This window comes from Rhamphochromis longiceps, linkage group LG2 (genome assembly GCF_057381845.1).
Source record: "Rhamphochromis longiceps isolate RC_006_pf linkage group LG2, R_longiceps_female_GT1.1, whole genome shotgun sequence".
Lineage (NCBI taxonomy): Eukaryota > Metazoa > Chordata > Actinopteri > Cichliformes > Cichlidae > Rhamphochromis > Rhamphochromis longiceps.
In genome coordinates, this window is record NC_140558.1 from 25,878,852 (window position 1) to 25,901,357 (window position 22,506).

The 22,506-nt window shown below is 42.7% G+C and overlaps 1 protein-coding gene across 3 annotated transcripts; it reads left to right on the forward strand.

Annotated features, from left to right (window-relative positions):
* The first annotated feature begins 191 nt into the window (after positions 1-191).
* Positions 192-22,248, forward strand: micu3b (mitochondrial calcium uptake 3b). Of its 3 annotated transcripts, none has more exons than XM_085420111.1 (15): positions 192-505; positions 3,474-3,621; positions 6,109-6,140; positions 6,296-6,374; positions 10,642-10,689; positions 10,797-10,879; positions 10,955-11,026; positions 12,884-12,925; positions 14,758-14,853; positions 15,287-15,375; positions 15,603-15,774; positions 17,804-17,912; positions 19,124-19,281; positions 19,734-19,802; positions 20,846-22,248. In XM_085420111.1, the coding sequence occupies exons 1-14, from the start codon at positions 239-241 to the stop codon at positions 19,800-19,802; spliced, it is 1,464 nt and encodes a 487-aa protein (XP_085276237.1). In that variant the 5' UTR covers positions 192-238; the 3' UTR covers positions 20,846-22,248. The 3 variants fall into 3 exon arrangements, with proteins under 3 accessions (XP_085276237.1, XP_085276243.1, XP_085276251.1); XM_085420117.1 differs by having other exon boundaries at positions 20,849-22,248; XM_085420125.1 differs by lacking the exon at positions 14,758-14,853 and having other exon boundaries at positions 20,846-22,247.
* The last annotated feature ends 258 nt before the right edge of the window (positions 22,249-22,506 follow it).

Sequence of the window (22,506 nt, forward strand, 5' to 3'; positions counted from 1 at the left end):
AACTATAAACCACTTTACATCACCTTTTACACGAGATATAACTCTACGTGTAGTTTCCCCCCCAGCAGTTCTTTCACTCCTACAAATTTGACGTTCTTTAATCCACGAGCTACTTGAAATACCCACGGCATTTCTCGCGAGCTCGCGAGTAGCAGACGGCTCGAGCTCCCCTGCTCTCCCTCTCTCTCTGTCTGTGTGTGCGCGTGATATCGGTTACGACACCATAGTGTAAACAGCCATGGCTGCACTGCGCAGGCTTATCGTTTCATTCAGCTCCAAAGCAGAGACGTTCACGGCGCAGAAACCGCCTCAAACACCCTCAAAGGCGACTAAAGCGCAGAAACTTATCGCAGCGGGAGCGAGCATCACAGCCGGCGCCGCTTATTATTACTATTACTATTATTACTCCTGCCGCTCGCACGTCGGTAGGCGCCCCGGACTGAAGAGCCACGTCGAGGCTCGACTCATGCATCTGGCGCTGCCATCAGTTTCCGCCACCGATAAGGTACGATAAAGTAAGCAGCGGCTGCTGTATGGCGACAACATTCAGCTCACTCCAACACACACACACACACACACACACACACACACACACACACACACACACACACACACACACACACACACACACACACACACACAGAGAGGAAAGAAATTAAAAATACTCTCAGTTTATCTTCAATGAACAGCAGCAACCTGAACCCCAGCACGTGATCACCAAGACTGTCTCGTGCACGTGAAGTGACAGTTATAATTATATGTCGTTACCATAAGGAGCTATCCGCGACCTTTGGTGCTGAAATGGCAAAAAAAAAAAGTGGTCAAAAGGCGTCCCAGATCGCGTGGCCAAGTGGCCACCATGACTGAAGGTTTTGCCTGATTGGCTTACAGCCTATGGGCCAAGACTGAACATTTAATGTTGTGTACGCACTGCTGTGTAGATTTAAGTGGTGGACAACATAAGAGGAACACCTGACTGCATTTGTAACCAGATACTGTGCTGCAGTGTATTTGTTAATATCAGAATTTGTTCTGTGTGGTGTTTTCTAAAATACTTTTCTATAATTTACTATTTTAGCATTTTGTAAGTGGTCTGAATGACTTGTAGTATGACGATATATACTGCAGTATACTTCCTCTATCTATACTCTCACGGATCAGTTTGTCAGATGCACCGTCCTATTACCAGGTTTCACTCTTTTACCTTCACAGCTGCTTTAATTCTTCGTTTCATAAATGCAACAAGGTGGTGGAAACACTCTTCTGAGGTTCTGGTCAATGTTGACTTGACAGCATCACATAGTTGCTGCTGATGTGTCGGCTTCACTTCCACGATAGGAGTCTCCTGTATCAGCACATCCCAAAGGTGCTCTGTTTGACTGAGATCCGGTGACTGTGGAGGCCATTTGAGTGCAGTGAACTCACTGTCATGTTCAAGAGGTCAAGACTGTGATAATAAGGGGATGAGTATAATCGATACAATACTCAGGTAGGCTATAGTGTTTAAATGATACTTAGTTGTTACTAACAAGCCCCAAGTGTGCCAAGAAAATATGCCCTGCACCATCACACACCACCACCAGCCTAAACTGTCGATACAAGGCAGGATGGATCATGCTTTCATGTTGTTTCTGCCAAATTGTGGCCCTACTATCCAAATGTCTCTTGAGAAATTGAGACTCATTAGACTAGGAGTCTTTTTCCCCAACCTTCTCTTGTTCAGTTTTGGTGAGCTGGTGTGAATTATAGCCTCTGTTCTTCTGCTGCTGTAGCCCATCTGTTTCAAACTTAGACGTGTTGTGCATTCAGAGATGCTCTTCAGCATACCTTGGTTGTGTTGAGTTACTGTTGCCTTCCTATCAGCCTGAAGCAATCTGGCCATTCTCCCCTGACCTCTGGCATCAACATGGCATTTTTGCCCAGAGAATTGCTGCTCACTGGATATTTTCTCTTTTTTAGACCACTCGCTGTAAACCCTAGAGACGGCTGTGTGAGAAAATCCCAATCTGGCATTAAAAACCATGCCATGTTCAAAGTCACTTAAAAAAAATCACATTTCTTCCCCATTCTGGTGGTCAGTTTCGACTCCATCAGGTTTTCTTCACTGCATCTATGTGCTTAAATGCATTGAGTTGCTTCCATGTGATTGGCTGATAAGATATTTGTGTTTAAAAGAACTTGGACAGGTGTATCTAATAAAGTGGCCAGTAAGTGATCATCTTATCTAAACAGGACTGGATGTTATTTTAAAATATTATGTTTTCTTTGTAAATGAAACCTTTGTGGTGATTTTGCTTTTCAGGCGCAACATTGCCTTCTTTCAAAAAGCAAGGACAATTCATGGCATCTGAGCAGCTGTAAACCAGAACAACACACAAAGGAGTCATTTTAATTCTTTAAAGCTTCTTTAAAACATGAAGTAATTGCCAGAAAATTAAATCCTTTTTGTGAACCTTCTGATAAAAAAATTAAATATTAATTTGCATGTATGAGTTTTAATTTGTGTCATATTTGCTACATCAGGGGGAGTCACACTGATGATGTAGAAATCTAAAACCCCCCAAATTCATGTATCAAATATTGGCTTTAAAGGATTAAAACACACTGGAAAGTATACAGTATTTAGTAGCATTTAGACAAAGAGGACAACTGCAAAAAATAAATAAATAGATAAATTAAAATCCAAAGAAACAAGTAATTGCTGTCACTTCAGCAGATTTTTAAATGTTTCTGATTCAGGTCTCCCCCTGTTTATACCCATTCTTTTCAGCACCAATTATAAGCTTCATACACAGACTTTTGCAGCCTGGTTCTAATTGTTTAACCTGTGTGCATTGTGTCCTGTTACACAGCACCGCAGAAATGTGTCGACAATGCTAACAAGATTTTTACAGATCATTGGGGGATGTAAACAAACTCGTAAACCATGTGTGATGTGCTCGCTTGGCTCCACGCAGCGAAAAGATTGCTTCTTTGATATCTGTGGCTAGGAGGGAGGTAAGCTCAACTGGTGTCCACATAAAGGGGGGATCCAGGGACACAGGAAACTGGACACCAGAGTTTGGCGGACATGCTGATATTTGATGAGAGGCGGGGGTGGTTAGAGGGGGTTTAATGGTTAAGCAGAGGGGGGCACGCATTCCCCGGGTGTTTGCTCTGTGCCCAGTGGACCTGGCGGTGTGCCACCTGACAGAGAGATCCACTCTGTCTTCACCAGTCCGGCCTTCTGATCTGCCTGGGTTTGAGCAGTTGTAGGGACATTATCTGCTGTGCAGGGATGAAAAATAAGGCTGACATAACATGCGCCCCATTACCGAATTAAAGATTGGGCTTCTTTGTTGTGCCATGTGAGCGAGGCTTTTCGTGACAGAAAAAGCTTCCATGGATTTTATAAGAAGCATCTTTCAGACACTGTAATCACTGATATGATTTGCAGTATTTCATGGCGCATGTGTGTCTGTGTGTGCTTGCAGACAAGGACCTACGGTCTGGATGATGGAGATGCCTACATGTCCTCCTATGAAAACAGATTTCGTCTGTTCAGTTCGGTGGAGTACGAGGGACAGCTCTACATGACTCCACTGAACTTCATCGAGTCGGTCACTCTGAGCGAACCAAAGAGTGAGTCAGCTCCTGACAGCCAGCTCACAACACAGTGCCACATGTGCTTTGAAAGGAATGAAGGAATGAGTGTTGGTGCTCGGGTCAAATGGTTAGCCAGTCAATTAATCTCTTACTTATTCTACTTTATAAAATGCCAGGATTAGCTTGAAGATTTCACTGTGGCCTTTGGGGCTATAAAGAGTGTGTTTTCCTCCTTTTTTTCACTACACGGTCAAACAATTCATAAACTGCTTTTAAATCTTTGCCCTTTATTGAGCCAATAGGACCTTTGGAGACCTTAGAACAAGAAACTGACAGTAAAAAACCTTTTTTCAGTTCACCTATGTGTATTGCTTTAGCACATTGAAATAAATGGTAAAATTGAGTTTTGGTTCTTTTCTTACAGCTCAGTAAATAAAGCCACAATGTAAAATTCAATTCAGCTTATTTTATCTATATAAAATCAATTAAACCTCTTTATATTTTAAGGTAAAGACCCTAAAATAAATCAAAGCAAACAGAGAAAACCCCAACAATCACACGACCCCCTGTGAGCAAGCACTTTGGTGACAGTGGGAAGGAAAAACTCCCTTTTAACAGGAAGAAACCTTCAGCAGAACCAGGCTCAGGGAGGGGCGGGGCCATCTGCTGTGCCTTGTTTATAATAAACAAGCATTTTATAAAATAATCAGACATACCAGGTTCAAATCTAGGGCGCGGGTGCTCATTCCATGGAAGAATCAGCTGTTTTTCTTTTTCTTCTTTTGTAAAATAACTTTAGTATACTTAACAAAGCCACACGAAATTGTACCTTCCTGTTATGAAAACTGTTCACGGTTACAGGCCCTTGAAGCACATTTAAGTTGGCTGAAATATTTTAGCTTTTTAATTCACGTTATTCAGCCAACATTTTTGAGTCCTCAGAGCCTCTTGAATACACATCCAGGAGAGCATGATGGACAGCAAGAAATGGTGTATCCTCCCAAGCCAACCCGGCATGCTTCCACCCACACCTCATCAGGTGTTTAATTAAGCCCATGCAACACCCAAACAGTCCACCATCATCAGTGCGAGGACAGTTTGGGCTGCAGAGGGACGTAACACTTTACTTGACTGTCGTCTCTTTATCTCACGGTTTTGCGTTCCACCTTTATCAATAATCTTGTTAATTATTTTCATACTAATATAGCTTTTAGTGGCAATTGACTGCTACCTGGAGCCTCAGGTTAGGGTTGGACCAACATTTAGCACCTGTAACTATGCTGTATTGTGTCTCGCAGGGGTTCATATCGGAAAGTGCCATTCCAGAAATCAGACTTTTCAGGAGTCAGGAACTTCGGCAAAGGAATCTCATTTAGTTTCTCTGGTTAAGACTGCAGGATGTGTGTAAAATATGGAGTTTTGAATTCAGCATCTTTTTTTTCTCCTTGGCTGATCACAAAGACAGGGTGGGGACAAGTCCTTATCATTTACTGGGATGCTAATTTTACAGTGAAAAGCAGGCTCTTGAGTTCAGTGGCATCCTAAAAGCAGGCGATAATGCTTCTGGTGAGATTACATTTGTTGTATTAAAGATTTATCTGACTTTGATTTATTTAAAGATGTCTCTGTCATCCGTGCACGAGGACCTGGTCTACCATTTACTTCACAAACACAGCAGATGCCGCATGGCCTCCGTGAGCTTTGTTGTTCTGCGAATGAATTAACTGCTTTTGTCAGCTGCCATTTGCTTAATTACATGTCCGTCATGTTACCAGATAAATCTCCACTCCTTCATCCGATTGTTTTCAGTTACGCAATGATTTAATAGCAGTTTTAAAAAAAGCAACAAAAAAAAAAACCCCCCAGGGTGTTGTTTTCCGGAATATCCTTGTTGCTGAGGGCCTGCGAAGTATCATCGGACAATTAGACACAGCTCTAAGTGCTTTCAGTCATAACACCTGCATAAAGATAGACATCTTTACCAGCAACCTTACTTTTATGGCTCATTTATGTGGTAACAAAGTCACAGGGACCCACAGAGACCAAACAACTTAGCACGGATACCATAAATGTAATGATAAGGCAGTCTTGACTTACTGTGATTGATTGTAACATCAGGTGTGTGGCCTCTATCGCTGCATCTAATGATGAAGGTAAACAGGAGGCAGAAAGGTAGTGGCACGCTATTTGTTATTGTTGTGAAGCTGCTTAGTGTTAATTGTGTGGCTGTAATAAAGCCATGCTTTTCTGTTCAGTGCTGCCATACATAAGATCTGCAGGATCGTTATTCCAGACAGAGGCTTTAAAATGTGTCGGTGGAGGGTTAATGTCAATGTTATCGACACAGTTTCCCAGCCAGGTGTTTTTATGATGTGTTCTGCTTATCTTCTGCTTTATTGGCCCCTGGAATGTGCTCATGGAAACACACAGCGTATATTTCTGTCCCTGTAAACATTTGTTTTCACTCGTGCTTCCCAGTCCTGTACTTTTGACTCAACTAACTGTTGGCCTTGTTTCGTTTAGGTAGGAGAGTCTGCAAGTCCCTTACGAAAAAGGTGAGTTTTCCCGTCATTTGTAGCCCTTGATGCTGCTTCACAGAGCCTCCTTATCTGTGTAAAATCCTCTCAAATTACTGTAACACCAGCAAATACATCACACTGAAGGGCTAAGAAATGAATGTGAGATCAGGGATTTTCTTCTGTTCTCGCAGGAATTAGACAAGATGCTGGCTGATACCCCACCTGTTTGGAAAGGATCATCTAATTTGTTTAGAAATATCCGTGAACGAGGTAAAGAACCCACTCTCTGTGTTCCTGCTGTACACATAAATCCTTTGTGAGATTTTATTTTTTAAGGCCCTCCCATGTCTCGTTCAGTGCGTGCTCTGTTGTCCATGTGCCAATCTGGAGCAGAAAGCGTGGGTCGTAGTTTCTATCTTATCTTTCCATCAGTCTGCTAACATGTCATAGATATATTTTTAGATAACCTTTTCTTGAAGGAATGGCTCATTGATGGTACAGTACACACAACAAGGCTTGTTTGTGTCTGTAGTAAAATGCTTCAAAGGTGAAGTTATTGGAAGCTCATAAATTACATAATTATGACTGTAAGCAGCCTGTGACAAGCATCCTTGAAAAAAAAAAGCACTTAAAAATGCTACAAATGTTAGGAAAAGATTCATAAATCTGGCGACATAGAAGAGACTAAAACTCAAGTCAAACTAATATAATACTAGAACTTAACGTTATCTCAATATATAAGCAAAGAAAATACAAAATAACAGAAAAATGCTGGGTCACAGACCCAACCTCCAAAAAACACAAGTACATAAATTATTTGTTTGGTTCAATTTAATTCAGTTTTATTTATACAGCACCAAATCACAACAACGGTCACTCCAAGGCGCTTTGTATTGTAAGGTAGACTCTACAATAATATATGCAGAGGAGAAACCCAACAATTGTTTGACTCCCTATGAGCAAGCACTTAGGCGACAGTGGGAAGGAAAAACTCTTTTAACAGGAAGAAACCTCCAACAGAACCAGGCTCAGGGAGGGGCGGGGCCATCTGCTGTGATTGGTTGGGGTGAGAGAAAGAAAACAGGATATAAAACATGCTGTGGAAGTGAGCCAGAGATTAACAACATGATTCAATGCAGAGAGGTCATGTATATATAAGGTTTTATATATATACAAGTAAATATACAGTACTTTGCCAAAGTCTTGATCCACAGGTTATTTCTTTATATTTTGCTTCCAAGGAGCCAGACTTTCTTCTAATTTTGTTTTTTTTAAAGTGGTCATGAGCAACAGTTCTCTTTCGTGTTTTTCTTTGGACACTGGGCGCCTTTATTAGCTGAAAACTTGGAAGATTTTGGCATGGTGCACATTGTATCCATAAAATAAAAGGAAACTTGAGAAGTGGATGAAAAAATACCCAGGCTTAAAAACTAACTTCAGCAGTTGATTAGTATGTGAAAAGTCATGTCTTTAATAAACTGAGACAAAACCTGAGAAATGCATCTGACCCTTTAGCTGATCCATCTACTGTTCACTGAAACCTCATCAGAAATGGTCTCAGTGGCTGTCAAGAAGCCGTTCTTAAGGAAGGGAAACGGGGACAAAAGGCTGACGTACGTATGCCGAATGACACAAGAACTGGACTGATTTGAATGTTTTGGAGAGAGAGAGGTACAACAGTAAATGTCTACAGCCAACTGTAAAACACGGTGGAGGCCCTGTCATGGTTTGAGGTGCTTTCAGCCAGTGGTGTTGGGAATCTTGTCAAAACAACCTATGATGGCCTATCAGCAAGCACTTGGTGACAGTGGGAAGGAAAAACTCCCTTTTAACTCCAGCAGAACCAGACTCAGGGAGGGGCAGCCATCTGCTGACTGGTTGGATGTGAGGGGAGTAAGACAGGACAAAAGACACACTGGGGATACTCCCAACACAGTAAAACCATACCTGGATAGACAAACACACTATCAGTGACGGACTGGCCTCCCCGGAGCCCGGACCGCAACATTATTGAAGCAGTGTGGGACCATCTTTACAGAGCCTGGAACAGAAGGTAGCCGACATCCAAAGAAGAGCTTTGAATGTTTCAGAGCTCTTCCTGAAGACTACTTAAAGAATTGAAAAGAAAGCTGCCTAAGAGAGTTCAGTCTGCACTGAAGAATAAAGGTGATCATACAAATATTCACTTTTAAGCTCGTTAGAATTGTACAAACTCTCTTTTCGCCTTTTATACTATATTTCCCTGTATGTTTGCACGTTTCAATAAATATTCCCATTTTGCTCATAAAATATAAAGAAAGGACAGGTTGCTGAAGAATGTATTACATTTCAGACAGAGCGTCACAAATACGAAGGAGAAAAGGCAACCAAGACAGATTTTCCCTAAGTTTTGGTAAATGACCTGTATTTGTAGAGCGCTTTTACTAGTCCCCTAGGGACCCCAAAGCACTCTACACATCCAGTCATCCACACACACATTCACACACTGGTGGAGGCAAGCTACAGTTGTAGCCACAGCTGCCCTGGGGCGCACTGACAGAAGCGAGGCTGCCATATCGCGCCATCGGCCCTTCTGGCCAACACCAGTAGGCGGTGAAGTGTGTTGCCCAAGGACACAACGACCGAGCCGGGGCTCGAACCGGCAACCTTCCGATTACAAGGCGAACTCCCAACACTTGAGCCATGATCGCCCTCTACTTTTAATTACAGTATGCAAAACACACAGTGGGATCCTTCACTTGTAAACCACTACACTATGAGCCACTATGCTCATTATACCATGCACAATTAAAAAGCTAAAACATGAAGAAGGTTAGAGCTTTTAAAATGTTCTGGTGTCACCTACTCAAGTGTAGTGATTTCTTGTTGGTGGCATAAATTATCGAATTTATGTGCTAAGTTTTTACATTGACAGCTCAACTGAAATCTGTCACTTTGCACTCGGCAACATTGTGACTTCCCAGTCTTCACCGTGTGCACCGCGCAGGCTCCTGAGGCCCGTAAACCGTACACATGAACACTGCACTCTGCACGTCTTTAGCCTATATGTGCTGAAAACAGCAGACTGTGAAACTGCCGCAAACCTGAGGTCTTCGTGAGATCACACGAAGCCCAACTGAAGTTGTCGGTGTGACTCAAAGTCCCCTTTTAATGTTTCCACCTGGGCCTTCAAACTCTGAGCGCAGCAGGTCAGACGTGGCAGTGGAGCATCAGATCTCACTGTTCTGCTCTCCTCCTGTGTTGCTTTAGCTAAGTGCCAATGCTGGGATTTGGAGCTTTTAATCCTGCTGTTAAACGTTGCAGCTTTGTCAGTGAAAAAAGGACTAGATTGATCTGTGAACAAAGCGTTGCTTTTGAGAATGAGGGAGCTGTTTGAAACCAGCTGTGTCGAGACATGTCCCACTGGCCACCCCCCTGATCACCATGGACATGATGAAGCCTAAGAATGGCATTGGATTACATCTCCGGGACTGCCACTCTGTATGAAGTGTTTTTGTGGAATTCTTTGTATTGTCTAACAACATCTACTTGAGCTCAGAGGCTGAGCTTGAAGGGAGAAGGGGGGTCTCCCTCCACGAGTGAAGGTGTGTGGTATTGGTGAGACATGGCAGGAATCTTAAAAGTTTTTTTCCCTGTCTTCAAGCTGTTTAAGCTTTAAAAGCTTTGAAGGTAGAGATCTGTTGTCATTATAGGGTCATACCTGCCAAACTGAGAGAGCTGGGTGCTTTGTTTTAGAATATTTTTCGATGATTTTATGGCTGATCCCATGCACAACTGATGATCTTCTCCCACCTTAGTTTGTGCATTTGCAAAATGCTTCCAGCTCCAAGGAGAAGCATAAGACGGTAATAACTAAATCTTTCCTGACTAGTTGGGTTTTATTCCTCGAGTGTTCCTCTTTCTGAAGATATCTCCCTGCAGCAAACCTCGTACCTGAATTCTTTTCCCATAACATCCAGAGCAGTCACCCAGAACTATCTTACCTCGATTCTCTATCTTCCTGAGCAAACAAAAGCTTGGGAATGCTTTCAGAGGCAGGAGGGAGAAGCCTCCTTAGTTGGTTGAGATGTCTCCTGACACTTACTCTTCTCTTTACCGTGTCACACAACAAAGGGGGCTGAAGGATGCGACACAAAGCCCAAATCGGCTATTCTCAATCAGTGACAGATCACTCGAGAATGTATTACACCTTGTTACCCAAACACGATCAGAAAGCCACGGGCCTTAAATTTGTTTGGGTTTGTGTCCAGATAGGTCAGCTCAGTTGTAAAGTTGGTGTTTGTGTGAGGGGAACACCAAGCATGAAGTAAAAGGCACCTTTTAAGATGTTATCGCCAAGCACGAGGAGATTACCTGTGTCTGAAGGCGTGCTCTGTTTCTTTGGATGGATTGTTCATCTCGGCATCATGACTTTGAACATCTGCAAACACCTTGAGCTACCTGGTTAAGTCATTTGATGCCATTTTGAGGGTGAAAAGGAACATTTAGGTTTTTGTTTCTTGTTTTGACTCTTTTCTTTTTTTTGTCTTTGTTCTAGGTGTCATCAGTTATACAGAGTACCTCTTCCTGCTCTGCATTTTAACAAGTCAGCATACCTTTGAACTGATTTACTCTGTTATCTTTAAAATTTATATTTTAAAAAAGCAATATAAAGACGCCTGTCTGACGTAAATCCATTGTGTTTGCTTCTAGAGCCCCATGCAGGCTTCAGGATTGCTTTCAACATGTTTGACGCAGATGGAAATGAAATGGTGGACAAAAGGGAGTTCTTGGTGGTATGGAAATCACCATTATTTATCAGATTTAATCACATGGATTTGATGTTTAATATATGGTATGTTCTATCCTAGCTGGAAGAAATTTTCCGTAAGAAGAAGGACAGAAAAGACATTACTGAAGATATGCAAAGACAGGACCAGCAAGTATGAGCTTAAATCCTTTTTTAGTGGCTCTAATGGTTTTTTTCATCAGCCTGGATTCACCAGAAAAGGCCTGAAAAGCATGCTGCATGCCGTCTGCACAAGCAACACTGTGACAAAGTTAGCAACTTATCATGTAGGAACTATTGGAGGTCTGGATCTGTTTTTTTATGCGCTTATCAGAAAAGCAATGAGGCTTGCTGTGGGGTTAATTTAACACCTTTTCCTGTCTCTGTGCACACACTGGACACAGTCTATTGATATCTTGCAAATCATCAGCCCAGATGGCAGCCCCTCCCTGAGTGTGTTTCCGACTGAGGTCTCTTCCTGTTAAAAGGGAGTTTTTCCTTCCCGCTGTCACAGAATACTTACTCATGTTAGTGGTTGGGGTAGTAATCTGATTGTTGCAGTTTTTTCTCTATTAATGTAGTGTCTTTACCTTACAATATAAAGGGCCTTGAGGTGCTAGTGAACTAAACTAATAGCTCAGTATTCAAGATGTGCTCATTTCTGGCTCCACACTGAAGCCCACTTTGAAGGACTTAGCCAGTGGGTGAAGTCACATTTTTGACATCTCTCTCTGACATACAATCTATGGCAACAACATGCAACAAGGTGGTAATTCAGTGTGTCACAAAAGCTGTTCTGAGGAAACGATAGATGCCACCACTAATTTGCCTCAAGCTAAGCTATTTTTATTTAAACTGAACACGATAATGAGCTGGAGAGTTATACGCTAACGGTAGAGATAAAACTGAATGCCAAACAAGTATAGCAACAAACAGCAGCCACCGGTTTGAGTTGCAACACTAGAAAAGTGTTGCTAGCATTACTTAAGTTGGCCATTTTAACAGGGAGTTTACTGTTAATGACCTCATATGGCCGTTGAGGAACTGCAGTTTTCATTCCTTCATTATTCAGTGCATTTTCGCGCTTTGACCACAAACTGGGAATTGGTGTGAACTGACAGAGCTGAAACAAAACATAATTTTTATATATTTAGCTATTTTTTATGGGCTACAACAGCTTCTTTTTAACTGTTTCCAACTAAGAAAAAAAGAGCTTTTAGAAATCCAACGAATGCTGCCCCCTTAGAGCAGAACATAGTTTGCAGCTAAAGAGCCATATTGTCCCTGAGGAGTTGGTGGAGGCCAAAATCAGAGCTGAAAGGAGAATGAATGATTGATTTACATTCAGAAACCTCCAATGAAATGTTGTCAGTCTTCTTCTCATATGAACTTAATAAGCTGGTGAGACGGCATGTTTACTGCCTGCTCTGTTTCCCGCATTAGTGCCAAAAAAAGAAAAGAAGTAATGCAGATTTAAAGACATCAGTCTGAATCTCAACATTGAGGTCAGATCAGACTGTGTGGGTCTGTGCTCGCTTGAGACACTTGCAGTAATCCTAGAGAGAAAACTCGCTGCACAGAGGTGACGGTGGTCATACAGGGTAAAACATGCCTAAGGCTTTCATCTTTTTGGAGTTGTCTTACACTGCATGCAGGTGGATGTAAACAGGGCGAGCTCAATAGAGCGATAAGAGCGACTCTTTGAGGTCTTATCTCATAAGAACGCAGCATAGAGGAGCTTATTCTGCTGGGACAAACGTTAGCATCTCTGGACGGCCTTGAATTAAAATTGCGCCCGTATAACTATCAAAAAGATCATTAGAATGGATTCTCTAGATCAGGATGGGCTGGCTGTGCATGCGTTTATAAGGCTTAACAGTAATTTGGGACCATTGTCAGATACGCTGTCTCGACTTGATGTCTTTTCCAGCTGTCTTCCTGTTTTAAAATACATTGTGAATTATAAGCTCTGCACTAATTCACCTGTCGTCTTTTTTCTATTGCATTTCAGAGCCTGCAGCTTTACGGAAATCACAAATCCCAGGCTCGCAGCGTATGTAGCCTGTAAACGGTGCCTCTTCTTGCACGCTTTCTGGAATGTGGTCTCCTTAACCTGAGTTATCATAGGAAATATACATGTTTCTGAGGGGCTGACACCACCCGTATTTGTCCGAGATAACCTCACTTCACATTCAGTGAAATCCGAAATACCTCACTCTGTGCTTTAGAATTATCTCATATTTGTGTGTGTGGCAAAAGCAGGAGGGGTGCAGCTCAGATGATTTATGTACTCGCCTTTTGTCAGTGTTGGGCAAGAGATTTCACTTCAAAAAGCTCTTACCTGAAGACTGACACCGCTTTTGCTCGGACCCACATGTTTTATTTTTACAGTTTCTTGAGGAGTGGTATTTAGGCTCAGGTTACCTTTAGAGATGGGTTTGACCATGAAGATGCCAGTCAGACGGGAGCAGCAGAAGCACTGTGAAAGCCGCTCTGCAAACACGTAGGAGAGCCTGCAGCTAACTCAGAGCGCTGTTTGAACACTTTACCTGTAGGTGTGTCTTCTTCTTCTTTCTTTTTTGTGTGTTTTGATTCCCTCTGCTTTACTGTAGGTGTCTTTCCTGCACAGAGTTCAAAAGTCAAACCTTTTCAATAAGACATAACAGGCACGTCTTGAGTGCTGCGGTTGGGCTTTCCCCAGCATATTCTAATTACAAGTGTTTCAGAGTCTTTTCATGGGATGAGATGGGAACAGCGGCCAGCATTAAAGAGCTGTTCCGTAATTAGCTGCGGGATCATGCCGTACATCTCCCTCTCTGCTAAGAAGCACTGAGGCGTAGACGAAGAGCTGTTTTATCAGCTGTCTCGCTTTCTCCCTCGGGCCTGAGAGATGAAAAAAAGAACTGAATAAGATAAATAAATATTATGAAATGAAGCAAGCCACACTTAAGAACACGTGTCAGCAGCAGCTGGCTGCTTCTGGTTGGTTTTTGCAATACTTTTGTTTTTCAGGGAGGTGATGTCGGGACTTGAGAGGCCTTGAGGCTCAAGAAACGATGGGTTGAAATAATAAACAATGAGAATGAGAGGGGACCAACATCTTTTGTTTCATAAGTGGGAGTTACATTTGTTTTTCTTCACTAAACAGAAGACTGGTTTCCTGTGATCTTTTTTTTCTTTTTTTTTATTGCACACCAGTAAGGAGAAAATGTTTTCTGGAGCAGCTGTAGTCGCTCCGCGGCAGCTGGGAAGGCTAAGGAAGAAGTGTAAACTGTAATAATGGTAATTATCCGTTAATCAAAGATCTAAGCCGCCCGAGCTCGTTGAGAAAAATACAGCAGAGTGGCTTCCAGTAAGCATCGAGCAGTGGATGTGACGTGGGGCAAAAAAACACTACAGTTCTGGAGATGGAAGGTGTTTGATTGCCTGCATTTACTTTGCAGTGTAGCATCAAACGATGACATATTGTCGGATTCAGTTTCAGCGCTGACCCGGCATGAATCCTCCTCCAGGTCTTACACCTCGCATGCTTTGGACATGTGTTAGCCACGTTGGCTCGACATCCCTGCCAAGAGGCTGCATGCATCGCTGCAGCGCAGGCTCATGTCAGGGCCGATCAGCCTCTCGGATACGCAGGTGTCAGCCCCGCGCTGTTTCTGCATGTGTCTGTCCCCGTTGTCTCTGTGGGTATTCAGCTCACCTGTCTGTCTGTCTTTTTTTTGTATGCCTGCCCAGTTCTCCATCTCGCTCTGTTTCCTCGATCCTCCCGCCTGTAACGCCGTGTACCGTCTGAGTCTGTTCATCCACCTTCCATTCCCCTTCTCTTGGTGACACGAACCAGATGTGTTATGTCTTCTAACAGCTGTGCTTCGATTGCTACCACAGGTTCTAAAAAAAGACGGTCAGCATGTGGCTGCCCGAGGCATGTGGGATGTTCTCAGACGTGGCACGAGTCAAGTTCTGTTTTCTGATCTCACCGAGGTAGCCGGGCACTTTTTTTAGCTGTTTTGCTAAATAATCACAGAAACGATGCTGTGCATGATCCTCAGTTTCCTGATGCTTCTGCTGGAATCTGACAATAATGTGTTAGGGAGCACAGCGCTCTCCACTTACGCATCTGTCTAATCAGTGGTGTGAATTTTTTAAATGGCGCGTCGACAAGAAGAAGCGTGGCATGGCTGATGGTTCTGTTGCATGGCACACGTTTGTTAAAAAGGAGAATTAATTAATTCTGAGTCGAGCTGAATCTGGAACATTCAAAAGCTGAACCTGACAGCTGGATGGGAAGTTTTGTTGAAACTTTGTTTCTGCTTTAATGGTTGCAGTAATCAGTGGGATTTGTTGCATTGTGTGGTTTTGCAGTCTGTAGCTAAATCTGTGTGTTAATGCTGTGAACTTTTGTTCCCTCTCATAGAACGTGGACTTAAAATCGGAGACCACACTCTTGGTGCATTTCTTTGGGAAAAAAGGCAAAGCTGAGTTGAAATTTGAGGATTTTTACAAGTGAGTCGAGAAACCCGTTGCTTGCTCGGTGATTAATGACGATGTCCCTGGAAAAAAAAAATCATTATCTGATGCTATTATACGGCCATTAATCATTTTCATACCGTACCGTACTAACCCACCGACAGTTAGTGGTTTTGTTATTGACCATGTTAAGTATTCCTTTGTACCAAGCTTCTGGCGATGGCGTTTCCTGTCAGCAGCTGCCGTCTGTCTCCCTCCTTCAGGTTCATGGACAACCTGCAGACAGAGGTGCTTGAGATAGAGTTCCTCTCCTACTCCAAAGGCATGCCCACCATCGGCGAGGAAGATTTTGCTCAGGTCCTCCTTCGCTACACCAATGTCGAGGATGTTAGCGGGTATCTGGAGAACATGCGTCACAGTATACCAGATGAAAAGGTGCGCTTTTACCTTCAATTTCCCTTTGAACATTACTCAAACAACGAGGTTTAACCTACAGTATAATATAATCCAATACCACCAGTATACTCGCAAAGTATCCCCCTACTTCCTAACAATGAATTTAAGAAGTACATCTGTATTTTCATCATAGCCTGTATGAATGAAAACTCTAATGTCACCCGAAGTTTAAAGTATTGCACCTTTAAAAAATAAAATAAAATACCATATTCATGTGTCCATGCCCTTCATCATACAGCATGATAAAGGCCGTGGTCTTATTCATGCTGTCACAAAACCTTTAACCTTCATTTAGTTGGAAGAGTTGAGTTATATGCATGTCATAGTCAGTACAATTGTTATGAAGGGGTAAATATACGGTGGCCCTGAGAGGTCAAACGCACTGCAGCCTGAGAAAACACCAGCAAAAGCAATGAAAAGCCAACAAAACACCGAAACCGAAACATTGTGTTTTGTGTGCTTTTGCAGCATTTTGTCTATTTGCTTGTGTTTTCTTAAATTGCCTGGCTGCTGTAGACTTAGCTATAATGACCAAATAATTTTTGCAGCAGGTTGTATACATTGTCCCCCCTGATGCCCATGAGTTGGCTTGCTTTTGGAGCCTCAAGTGGCCACACAGGGAAGTGCAGTTTTTGGCAACTGTGCATTGACTTTGTTTTTCTGCAGCAGCAGCCGCAGCTCAGAATTTCTGCATTTCACTGGATTTCACTGTAATTAGCTGCTGAGTATAAGAAAAGAGGGTTGACATTTTTTTGTGCCAAACTTTAGCTTGAAGATGGTTAGTTTAATTCAACTCAGTTTGCACTTAAATATGCATGGGAATGATATCGCCCCTATAGTCCAGTATACTCTCTATCCTAAATGGAAGATATGTGTTGCTGCTAATTGGCAAACTACTACATCAGACAAGATAAGACCTTGTGAAGCCACAAAATATTGTGGCCGTCCTGTTAAATTCCCAAAATGAAAGAATTCCCACTTCTGTGTGGCCCGAATAAAACACAAAGCTTCAAAATTGCTAAACCCCAATAAAAACAACTGCAAAAGTCATAACACTGCATCACTCCAGCAGTCGGAGGGGATTTCCAAAAGCTATGCAGACTTTTCACTAGATGCTCTGTAGAATCACGATTCTTCTACAAAGACAAAGTTTGGATCCTTGCGTGGTGATGTGGGGCTTTAATCCCGAAGTAGTCTGCGAAGATATTGGTTTACATGAACATGGAAGCATTTCACCCATCTCTTCCTTTTAATGCCGCTCTGTGAATTAGCTGTTGAGTGAAACAGCCTCATTTTGGCTTGAATTTGTTTTTCCTCGTGGCACGCTGACCCGCATGAGAAGGTGCCAGCAGCTCCTCAGCCAACTGGAGTAGCCTGTTGCTAGATTTCCATTGATAATCAAGTGGGTCTCATCATTACGCTGAGAGATATTTTATGGCTCTCACATTGTTAAAACAGCAAAGCATCACAGATTAGTCATTACTCCATTTGTTCGGCTGTGTGTGTTGTCTGTTTGGCTGGGCCCCCGGCGAGAGAAGCAGCTAGTAGCTGCAGGATGGTTGAGTGGACATCAATGGGCTCAGTGTTATAGTCATCAGCCAAGCCTGAGATGTTTGGGGATTCATCACTTTTGTTTTTGTTTATTCAAGTATCAGGTTAATCTGCTTTAGAAAAGTCTGCAAACGGCCTGACCTCTTCCCAAAAGCGACGATCCTCCCCCCCTTCCTCACCCACTGCTGACAGCTCAGCGTGTCCATACCGCACAGGGAAAATCCAGCAATGTATACTTTGTCTGTTTGGGTGTGTTATCTATCTGATGACTCCAAGGTCCCACACACACTAAAGGATTCCCCACCAGATGAAAGAAAGCAGATTACACATTGTGTGAATTTTAGCACATGGTGCCGGAGTGTTGACACATGTGTCTTGTTTGCTTTACGTGTCTCGGCGGTATCGTGTCCGTGAATAAAAGCTTTGCCTTTTTTATTTGGTTATTATTCCTGTGCAGGGAATCACTTTTGAGGAGTTTCGGTCCTTCTTCCAATTCCTTAACAACCTGGAGGATTTTACCATCGCCATGCAAATGTACAACTTTGCCAACCGCTCAACTGGGCAAGGTAACGTCTCACATTGTGGATGCATGGACAGAAGGTGCTTTTAAAGTGATTTTAGTTTTATTTTGTGTCTCTGACTTCTTGTTGTCTGTCTCTGACTCATGGGGGAAAACCAAAAACACAACTTCTAAACTTCTATAGAAAAGACCAACCATTTCGTAGTCTACCTGGACTAATTATGAAGAGTTTTAAGTCGAGAAAAATCCATCCATCCATTCTCTTCCGCTTAACCTTTTTCAGGCTTGCGGGAGGACTGAAGCCTATCCCAGCTGTCTCAGGGCGAGAGGCAGGGTACACCCTGGACAGGTCGCCAGTCTGTCGCATGACGTCGAAATCTGTGATATAACTACAGTTTATGATTATTCCAACTCTAATGTTCAATTTCTTTATGTTTGTAAAAAGAGACAAAAAGTGCAGAGTTTAAACGTCTCCTTAGCATCATTACCGTTAACAGATCTGAAAAAAAATGGTACCATCATCTAGCTAGAGCCAGAAAAAGTAAATCCACACCTGAACACTGAATCTACATGTGAGTGTATTAACAGATTACAACTGCTCAAGCAGCCTCCAGTGCAGCAGGTTACCTGCCTGCAGGGATTTGCTCCCATGCAGCTACAGGCAGTTTTGTGAGGCTGGTCAGAGATGATGGGCTCGATGACCTTTGACTCATAGGTGACTTTGACTGAAGTGTTCAGCCTGCGCTTTAGCTGCTCCTGTTTAAAATGTGATTCGATGCTTTGTGTAGAACTCGAGTCTTAAATCCATTCGATTAAAATAGAAGTATATTTATTTGTTGCACAGAGTGTCGTAAATTCCTCCACCAGTCTGAGTTGTGCTCTTCATGAATAAATTAACCGCTCTGACTTTCATTTAAAAGTTGAGAGAGCTTTAATATTTATAATATTGCTCCTTTGACCAACCACAGCATTAGATTCACCAACCTAATATGGTGATGGTGCCACGAAAACAGCTTGGAGCCACTCAGGGCATAAATAAGGCCTTCTGAGGGTGCCTCGTGTCCTTGGTCTGACATATCGCACAGATGCTTAGTTGGACGGAGATCCGGGGAATCATGGAGCGTGGCAGGACTGCAGCAATGTTTAGGTGGATGGTATCAAAGTATGATCCACATAATTGCGAGGATCCAAAGCTTGATACTGATGTTTGATACTGTTAACATTGGTAATACACATGTGATAATGTGTCATCTGCAGAGGAATTTGCCAGAGCGGTGTACGTGGCCACTGGCATCAAACTGACCCCCCACTTGGTCAGCACTGTCTTCAGGATCTTCGATGAGGACCACGACAATAAGCTCAGCCACAGGGAGTTTGTTGGCGTCATGAAGGACCGGCTGCACCGCCGTGCTGGGGTAGGACAGCTGAGGGCTTTTATGCATTATTGATCTATTTTCTGCTTTTTTTTTCTTTAACTCTCTCTGTCAGTGCAAATGGGCTCAAAGGTGAGCACATAAATCAGAGTCAAACAGGAAAATACGGTTTAATTAAGAACTCAAATATGCATGTTTACATTCAGCGATACTAATTTCCTCTACTTGATCAGCTTCTAGTAACAAAATCGTCATGTGTTCTGCTTAATTTTGACTTTAAGTAAAGGCTGATTTTGTGCCATTTTTCTTTAGCTTGCAGTATCCCTAGATACACCACATAGTAATGTTTAAATTACACTCCTGCTGCATTTTGTCACTGAAACACAACTCAAAGAGTTGAGCTTTATATGGCACTATACTGCCATCTAGTGGCTTCTCTTCAAATCAAACTGACTTTCTTTCTCTTTCTTTCCCCTTTCGCACATAATTCACAGGGCGTCCGAGTGGAGGAAAAGTTTGTCTCTTTCAAATCCTGCATGAAGAAGAAGCTTTCAGGCAAATAGGTAAAAGCTTTTTGCGCGGTGTCAGCGTTCACTGACGAATGGGACAAAATACAAAGAATTAAAAACTGCACTACAGCAGCACACAGTCTTTGGAGATGTGTTTGAAGCCCACGCTGTCCTCGTCGGCAGCATTAAGTTTCACTGTAATATTAACGCCTGAACAACTGCCACCAGATACCGGCTTAGGCCTGCATACATGAGCAGTGAGCAGTGCAGTTTAAAGCTGTATACATGTTTCAAAGGAACCTCGCAGGAGAGGGCATAATAATCTGATCTCTGATTAAAAAAAAAAAGGAAGGAAGGAAGGAAGAAAAGGAAGGAAGAAACTAAAGGAAGGAAGGAACAGTGGTGAACCGCTGGCAGGGTCATGGACAGGCAATGCTGACTGATGCAAACGGGGAGTGAAGGCTGGCCCGCATGATCCGATCCAACAGGCGAGCTCATGTAGCTCAAACTGCTGGAAACTTAATGCTGGTTCTGACAGAAAGGTGTCAGAATACACAGAGCATCACAGTTTGTTGTGTATGGAAATGCTTCTATAGGAATAAGGTGAGCTGGTGAAGGCACTGTTAGGTTGTGGGTAATGTCTGCTGGAATGGTTTGAGGAGCACAACAATGAGTTTGAGGTGTTGACTTGGCCTCCAAATTCCCCACATCTCAACTTACAGGACTGAAAGGATCTGTTGCTAACATCCTGGTGCCAGATACCACAGCTAGTGGAGCCCGTGCCTCGATGGGTCAGGGATGTTTTGGCAGCAAAAGGGGCACAAACATGATATTAGGCAGCTGGGCACAGTGTTGTGCTCAATAGGTGTACAGAGCCTGTGCTAAAAATTTACTCTACTAAACTTACATCATACTTCAAAAGACCTTGATTTTTTTTTCTTCTCTACATACTTGCAGGACTGCTGCTTCACTGAGCTCCATGACCTTTTTTAAGAGAAGGTTTTTGTTCCTCAGAGGGAAACACTGAATTGTCTTAATGCTCCCTTAATGCGATTTGGTTTCATGGTTACTTTTTTCTCTTCTCTCTGTTTTGTCAGCAGGTGCAGGTCCCAGCACCAGTGCATGTCTTACAGTGTGGATCAGCAGCGTCTCCTCTCTGCGATGACAGAAGGGTTAATGCACACTGCAGCACATTATTGCTCTATCTTAGAAGCTTTGAAATAAACAGGATGTGGCACGAAGAGGATGTGGTCAGCCAAATGGAAGAGGCGTTGTAAGCGGTCAAATGAACACAGTGACCTGCTACTTAACACCCAGCGTTACAGGACTCTGCAAGTCTAACTATATGCTTTTGCTATTTATTGTTGCTGACTTTTATTTATTAATTTAAAAAAGAAAAATCAGGATTTTCTTATTAATGCTTAAGTATTTTTTTTTGGTCACTCGTTCTGTCCTGAGCCTGATATGCCTGCATACTTGGTCCTTTTGTGGTCTCTGCAGCCCCCCTGAACAGATCAGCTTCCCCTCCTCCTCTCGCTCGCCCCCAAAGCTCTGCAGCTAAAACCCTCCAGGATCCTCCAGAGAGGCAGCAGGCCCGAACACACTCACTGTGGCTTTCCCCCCCGTTTGACTACAGGCAGCTAACAGTGTTAATCATTTCTTGGCTGGTGCAGAGAAGTGCTTTCACACCACTTGCAGGGATGACCTCTGTATAAACGTATGCAAAATGCTTAAGCCATATGTTTGTTTCACTCCTGAGCTTTAATATAAATGGAGTTACCGAAACTAAATGTACTGTTCCTTTAACTTCCACTTATTGTAATGAGTTCTTAAGCAATGTCATGCTTTGGGTAGAGCTGTGCTGAGGGAAAAAAAGTTACATGCTTTAATATTAACCAGACTAATGTGTTTGCATTTCAGACTACTCTCTGTTTAAATATTGGAATAGCTGAGCTGCCTCTTTATTTCAGATCAGGCTTTGACTGTTACACCGACATGCACGTCACTCACGTGATCACTGTTTTCACGCCTGTAAGCGAATAAACCGCTCTCGGCCGAGCGTCCTCTCAACAAACTGCTGTTGCTTTCTCCTCTCTGTGATTACAGTGGACTGGTGGCAGCACCACACTAGATAAAATTAGCTGTTTTAATCTCAACCTGAAGGCAAATCATTAACAGTATTAATCATTGGGAACTTGGGGCTGTGTGGGTGTTCAAGACTCTAATCAGGGGCTTTTTTTAATCTTTGAATGATTAATTCAGCTCTAATCCTGCACTTACTGAAGTTACATGAAAGGTAGTGTCATTTCAGTGATCACACATTCATTCTTAGCTATTCAACTGTACTTTGCATTCCAGCTTGTTTTGATGAGGGCTTCACTTTTCCTTCACTTTCATGTGAGCAATCAAGTTCATATAAACAGATATTGTGCCATCTGAAAATGTCTGTTTAGTGGTGCTTCAGCAACTTCAAAGAACCAAGTTGAGAGACTATAAACATTAAAGAATTCCACATTCCACAGGCTGAGGAGCATCACTTATCCAAGTGTATTAGTCTGAATCCATGTGGAAATGTAACCGACGCCTGCTGTTGTGTCACGTTGTGGCTTCACTGAAAGCTTCAGGTCATCTGCGCTGCCCTCCAGCGCCATCTCTTCAATCAGTTTAATTTCCCTCCATTTAACTGGGCTGTACTTCCCAAAGTAACACACATTCATAAGGATATTTTCACTTTATCGTCAGATAAAACCTTACATCA